This window comes from Borostomias antarcticus (genome assembly GCF_949987555.1).
Source record: "Borostomias antarcticus genome assembly, chromosome: 6".
Lineage (NCBI taxonomy): Eukaryota > Metazoa > Chordata > Actinopteri > Stomiiformes > Stomiidae > Borostomias > Borostomias antarcticus.
The window spans coordinates 5450562-5457903 of NC_140239.1; the positions used below are offsets into that span (position 1 = coordinate 5450562).

Here is a 7342-nt window from a genome sequence, read left to right on the forward strand (position 1 = left end):
CCTAGTATGTGTGAGCCCCATACATGGCAATAAACAGATCTTGAGTCATGAGTCTAAAAATCTTGATCTTGAATCTTGAAAAGATAATATAAATAGATGTTAAGAGTTGGTATTTCATCAAATCAGTTTCTGTCAGTTGAATAAGACATTCCTTTTCTCCTCGGACCTGGGTTTAAAGAGCACTAGGAGAATCCTTTCCAGCCATTCTATCTGGGATCCATTCAGCTAGTCTAGGACTGGAGGAGGAACCAGGAAGTCCCTCAGAGACGACCCCCTGACCTTCCACCCCTGCTGCTGCTATTCTCGTCCAGCGGAAAAGTTGCCACCTGCCCAGAGTCTGACGTGTGTGTGTGTGTGTGTGTGTGTGTGTGTGTGTGTGTGTGTGTGTGTGTGTGTGTTACCTTGTTGGTGCGTGGGTTAAGCATGAGCGGCTTGCCCTTCTCCTTGGTGTGTATGGAGCGGCAGGCGCTCACACACGGGCGCAGACGCAGCGACGCCCTCAGTCTGGACAGCATGGTGGTCAGCGGTGGGCGGGGTCAGGCTCAGAGGGGGCGGAGTCAGGCTCTGGAGGCGGGGAGATGACAACAATACTGTCAATACACGGAGGGATGAGGGATGGAGGAGATAACTGAGGATGATAATTGAGGATGATGGAGGCCTAGGCTAGTGTGATGGCAAATATAGGCCTCTGTGTCATAGCTGATCAATACAAAATGTACTGTCTGAGTCATCACATTGTCTACAGACAAGGATACTTGTTTTGGGGCAACCATTTGATTGTAGAGTCAAGTCATCTCACCTTTGTTATGAGCTTTGGTATGAATAATAAAGTCTCAATCATATGTCGTCATACATTCTGAAACTGGTGTGTGTCTGTGTGTGTGTGTGTGTGTGTGTGCGTGTGTGCTATTTTGCTGCTGGCAAGTCTGTCCGCAGTCAGTAAGAATAATCCTGCTATGAGCTCAGCTTGGCGCCAGCTGCATTGATAAGTAAAACAATTCTTTATCTGCCTGTTGTTGGTTGTTCTGACTTGGCCTACTAAGGTTGCTATGCAACGCCATCTGTATAAGAATGCCAGTTTGCTCTGAATGATGGAGAGTCGCTGCTGCATCTCTGCCTGAGTGCACTGAGGGTCGCTGGTGTTTGCATATCTTATTAAAGTCTTGGCTACAGACGAACAGTTTGTTGTGTATTCAAACATTATTGATTAATGGGTAGATGATTACAAAATGTAGATGTGTGCAGTGGTAAATATCCACAACAATTCTGAATACCTTTGCTGACGGGTTAAACAATTGAGAGTTAGAGAGATGGGGTGATAGAGAAATGCCTAATCCACATAAGAAACAGTTTCTAGCAAACAGAAAAACACCTTAACATCTCTAGACAACATTGTTTAGTAGGCCTGCTACCAGTAGTTTAACGTTATCTTGCTGTATTCATCTCTTTACGAGTGCAAGTGCGAGTTATTGCTTTATGACCCCTCCCTCCCATCAGAAAGTACTCTGGTAGGCTTAACTACATATTTACGAGCATGAATTTTCAACCTATGACATCATGGTTTTGATCTTCACCTGACATGACATGAGAAGCCTGCGTTGCTACTCAGATAGAGGGAAGCAGGCAGGAAAGCATACGGATGGGGCAGGAAATAGACAGACAGACAGACAGACAGACAGACAGACAGACAGACAGACAGACAGACAGACAGACAGACAGGCAGGCAGGCAGGCAGACAGGCAGGCAGGCAGGCAGACAGACAGACTGGCTGACTGGCTGACTGGCTGACTGGCTGACTGACGGATTGATGGACAGAATGAAGGATTGAGTATGACAAAAGCAACAGGGAATCCGTCATCGTGAGAGGGAGTCATTTACTGTTAATCTGATCCAAACGCATTGGGAGAGATTGTCCTAATCCTCATCTGAGAGGAATACTATCAATAAAACCAGAAAATATATAAATAATCGACATTTTCTCAACTGTGCTTTGCGACACTTGGCCCGCAGACTAAAAGTCTCTCGGTGCCTCTGTGTCAGTAAGCTCCGCCCTCTCCCCTGCTCTACCGTCCATTCTGTCCAGCTCTGTCCAGGTCAGGACGAGCTCCAGCTCTGGCTCATTGTGGCTAGCACACCATGCGTTGCTAACGCTAAGGGTGGCTCTCTCTCTCTTTCTCCCTCTCTCTCTCTCTCTCTCTCTCTCTCTCTCTCAGTGACCTCGCTGCTGTGTGTGTGTGTGTGTGTGTGTGTGTGTGTGTGTGTGTGTGTGTGTGTGAGAGAGAGAGAGATGGGAATAGAAGGAGGAGGAAAGAGAGATTAAGAAAGAGGCAAGGGTGGGGAGGTGGAGTGATTAAAAGAGCTCTCTCTTTTAATCACACAGGAAGAGGGAGAAGGGGGTAGCGCGCGAAGGGAGTTAGACAGCGAGAGAGAGAGAGAGAGAGAGAGAGAGAGAGAGAGAGGCTTTACAATTGGGTCCCTAGTAGGCTACATTACTTCCTCTCTTCACCAGAGAGAAAGCCCGGCTGAACTCTCTAACTCAATTGGCCCAGGCCTACCCTCTGAGCTGTCCTGTCATGTGACCACCTGAAATATCACTGGTCTGAGGAAAGGAAGAAGGAAAGCTAGCTATGACAAGCAGGTTATTTAGGGAACTGAAACTTTAGCATGCAGAGGTAACCATGGATTTTTTTTTTTTTTTACTAAAACTAAAAGGAAAGCCTGAAATGCTTGAGTCACCGATGCTGGGGAAATGGGCTGGGTTCTGTAACTGACCATATGCTAGAGAAGACTGGTTATAGGCAGCTTATGTAAGCGCATAGAGAGAGCATCTGCCTGCGCTCTCTGGCTGATCTAAACACGGTCAGTCACACTCCGACAAACGAACACGGTGGCATCGTTGGGCAGGGGCACCCGGTGAGGACTGAGCCAGAGAGAACAGCATCTGGGTTATGGAATGGAACCCATCTGGTCTCCCTTATCCCCCCCCCCCCCCCACCCGCCCGCCCCTCCCCAGTCCAACCCATTAGCATCCCATCCTCATCCTCATCATCATCATCAGCATCGCTCGCCTCCTAGAATGGGAAGGAGGCAGCTGTGAACGTGATAACACAGAGCCAGATAAGATAAGACAACTTGACTTTGACCAGAAAGAGAGAGAGAGAGAAGAGAGTGCTGTACAGTAGGGATGGGTTTAGGTAATCCCAAACAGAGACACTCCTCTACGTCATCATCAATCCATCTATTCTTTCATTTTAAGCACAGAGAACTACACCTTCTAGCAGCGATGAGAAGCTGACTGAACTGACAAATCCTGTCATACCACTTCCCATCAACCCACTGAGCAAACCTCTATGTATTGATGAAGCAAAAATGAGAGTTAACTGCTATTATAGTATATATCCCTCTCTATATCTCAATTCCTCTCTCTCACCATCACTCTCACTTTCTCTTAAGCCCAGAGAAACACAGGCAATCTCCTGGCCTGCTATTCGGCTCCATTGGACATATAGTACACGTTCAATTGCCTCTTCAAAGGGAATGTACTCCCGTGGAACACTGTAACCTTGCCTGACATTTGAACTGGTTATTTTCAGCTCCAGTCTAGTACAACAACACTGGCCACCAGTCCACGTGAGCCTGTTCAGAATCGTGTTGATCACATTGAAAACATGGACAAACGTACTGGGTATAAGAATGAACTAGTGAACAGATGGCAACGGCAAAAGTAAAGGCGGTGACTATTTTAGGCATAAATACCTTATATTTGGGTTATGGTTAAGGTTAGGTTTAAGGATAAGGCTGGAGATGGTTAGGTTTTAAAAGCTGGATTTCACAAAACAAGATCAGCGACGTTAGAATAGACTGTCCTAAAAGTGAATGCCTTGGAAAGCACGATCGACACCTTAATGCAGGTGGCACCGGTGTACAGTACAATGTACAGTACATGATTAACAGCTGCGACTCACGTGCCTCAGAAAGTAGCTTGACACCCAAATAACCACACAGCTGCCTAGCAGTATCCTACCATTCAATAAAATCAACCCTAAATACATAGTAGGCAAATTAAAATAATCTTATTTCGTTGCAAAACACACAATGCGACATAAAATCTTCATCATCATCAAAACCGGCGTCTAGCTAGCTGTACCTCCGTGGCTAGGAAGGCTAACTTTAGTAAGGCTAACGTTAGTAAGGCTTAGTAAGGCTAACGTTAGGAAGGCTAACGTTAGTAGCTAACGTTACGTTTCATCATTCAAACGAGCTCACGTAGAGCAGAAGCACCAATCTTAATTGAATAGGTTGGATCCGGTAAAAGCTTGCTGGGCTATAGCTGAATTTATATGAACATGAGGGAAATATTTGTCAATGTACCAATAATGTGACGTCTTACCTCCGCTTAAAGAAGAAAAAATAATAGTCCCTTTTCTACAATTTGTAGCTTACGGTAACCGTATGACACTGCTCCTATAATCTCCAGAGAAGCGTGATCTGCTTCCCCTCCGCTTCGTTCCGACAGTCGCAGCAACAGATGCGCAGGGTTGCCAGGGTTGTTCGTAGCACCCCCCTATTTAGGTATCCTCAACCCCCTATAAGAGATTTTTAATTCTAGTCTTTGGTTTTCACATCCCCTCTCGCCCCCCCCCCCAAAAAAAACAAAAAAAACAAATTGAAACCAAAAGTACAGTGTTATACCAACCGAAATTAAGACACAATTGTGAATCTTCCACTAGACTAAATAAAATACTCCATTCTGTTTCAAGTGTTCTACTCCATTCTGTTTCATTCACTGGTGCAGTGTTCAGTATAAACACACATTTCAGATGGAAGCCTACCCTTCTGTCCTGCTCAAAATCATTTGTTTTAACACCGTCCTCTCTGTAGGCACCAGGGTGTCAAAAAAGGCACTCTGTTAGCTCTTCCTCCTTCTATTCACTTCCTCCTTCTATTCACAAGTCCTTTCTGCACTATTCTAGGGGTTATGTATATGTGACCACGCCAACATGGCACAGCTCAAGTCAGCTGGGCTTGGTGCTACAGCAGGCTGATGTTCTGCCACCTTGCTTCACCTCAGGAGTGTCCTTCCTGTGCCAAGGTCAGAGAATATTCCGTCAGACAGCACTGCTGCTGACAACAGCGGCCAGAGGAGTCAAATCACCACCCACACGCAGAGAATGTTTATTTTATTTTATTGTTGATAAGCAAAACTCGAACTGCAAAAAGATGTTTACTGTAAGTCGGACTGTCCATTTTTACTGTAGATCGGCCTCTGGTAGATAGATGACAAAACCAAGACAACCTATAGTAAAGATATATAATAATAATAACAATAATAACAATAATACGAATAACAATAACATTAATTATTATTATTATTTCATTTTATTTATAAAGCACTTTTCATTGTGAGACAATCTCAAAGTACTGAGATGGTGACTTTTCAACAAACATTTGAAATGTAAATAATCTTGATAGTTTTCATCAAGTCATGCACCACAACTATATTACATTCAGCAAGCTGGAAGCATTAAGCTATACTGAGGTACATCCACTTCCTGGTTATAAGGAAATCATGTTGGATCTCTCATGTCTGATATTATTGCTGACTGCTGCACTACCTGTACTGTATATGAGGTTGCTGGCCCAGATTGCTACTGTTGTGCATGTGTGTGTGTGTTTGTGTATGTGTGCATGTGTGTGTGTGTGTGTGATATGTGTGGTGTGCGTGTGAAGTGTGTGTCTGTGTGTAATATAGTGTGTGCGTGTGTGTGTAATAGTGTGTGTACTGTATGTGTGTGTGTGTAATATAGTGTGTGTGTGTGCATGTGTGTGGTGTGTGTGTATGTGTGAAGTGTGGTGTGCGTGTGGTGTGTGTGTGTGTGTGCGCATGTGTGTGAAGTGTGTGCGGTGAACGTGCATGTGTGCAGCTAACCATGTCCATATAATTTCTAGTCTAATGTGCTTAATCTGCCCATTATTTTTTGCTACTAACACAAGATAATGTTGCTTTGCTTTTGTAATACTAAACCTACCCTGCAATCTCCATAATGACTGTGCTATTACACACAGGATCTTATTGTGCAAGTTATCAATGACTCATGAAGGGTGCTCAACAGCCTCCTACTGGTTTCCATGTAACCTGCTTAACCTCATGTGATCAACACATGGCCATGATTTCAACTTTCAATTACCGCTCAACTACTGCTTGACTGACTACCAGCGTTATGTCGGAAGAGTTTTTGAGGATATACTCATTTGTTCTGCATATTGACAGCAGCTTCCTGTGTGGGATAATGACATGCTCCGAACCTAAAGCAGATTAGCTCACCGAGGAAACACACCTTTTTCAATTAGAGGACAAAACACAACCCAACACAAATACTGTACTGCAAACTGTAGATAACGGATATCAGAAAGATGTTTTAAAGAAACAGCTCTTAGTATCTATACACTTTTACAAGGCACGCTGTTGAAGAACTCAGTAGCAAAGGTAACTTAAAGGGACAGTTCACCCAAATAACAATACTATACGGTCTGTCAGGATGACTTGTCAGGAGTGTAGGCAAGTGTAAATCAGCTGTTTTTGGGGTGAACTATCCCTTTAAATAACAGTGTAAAGAATATCAACATCATAAGAGGCCTAGGAGACATCTGTCTTGTATGCTACCATCATGCTGTCAGTCTAGAAAATTACATTCGGACTCTCCTCCTCTCCTCTCTTCTCCTCCTCTCTTCACCCCTTCCTTCCTCCTCACAGAAGACTGCTGTAGGAAGACCTTACATTCAGAAGATACTGTATCTAAAAAAAACACCACACTGCGATAGTGTTTGGAAGAACCAGCAGGAAACCGTCAACAGTTCCATGCTCTCCCAGTTATTGTGGTACTCTTCCATCCAAGTATTTGCCGGCATTCTTGTAAGAGTATCCCTCTCATGCAACACAGGCTTACAATACACTGTAAAAAGAACAATCATTTACATCAGTGTCAATCTTATTAATGATACGCGCGGTAGAACCACCTCGACCTCATGATCGATGACTGTAATCCAGTCAGTGAACCACACAGGTCTTAGTCTTGACCCTGATCTTACGACCTTGATGAGCGCTTATGACCTTGGAAATGTCTTCCTCGTTGTAGCTAACGGCAGCTAATAGAAGCATATGAGCAGCATAACTCATTACAGTGAGGGTTTGTGTTGAAGGTAGTCTCACATACCAGACTCACCGTGTCCTCTAAGACACAGCAGCTGTGGAGGACTTAACTAGTGTACAGGTAGTGTTTAGTAACTTCTAATAGTGCTTCCTCTTGCACCGAATCAGAATTGAATACATTTTATCGACGAA

At 44.2% G+C, this 7342-nt stretch overlaps 1 protein-coding gene across 2 annotated transcripts in view; it reads right to left on the bottom strand.

The window, feature by feature from the left end:
• me2 (malic enzyme 2, NAD(+)-dependent, mitochondrial) overlaps positions 1–515 on the bottom strand; it is a gene marked incomplete at its 5' end in the record, with an annotated part of 11515 nt that extends 11000 nt beyond the window's left edge. For both annotated transcript variants that reach the window (XM_084439245.1, XM_084439246.1), the window contains one exon: positions 402–515. In XM_084439245.1, the coding sequence (XP_084295371.1) occupies positions 402–515 (114 nt within the window). The remainder of the gene's footprint in view (positions 1–401) is intronic.
• Positions 516–7342: the final 6827 nt, after the last annotated feature.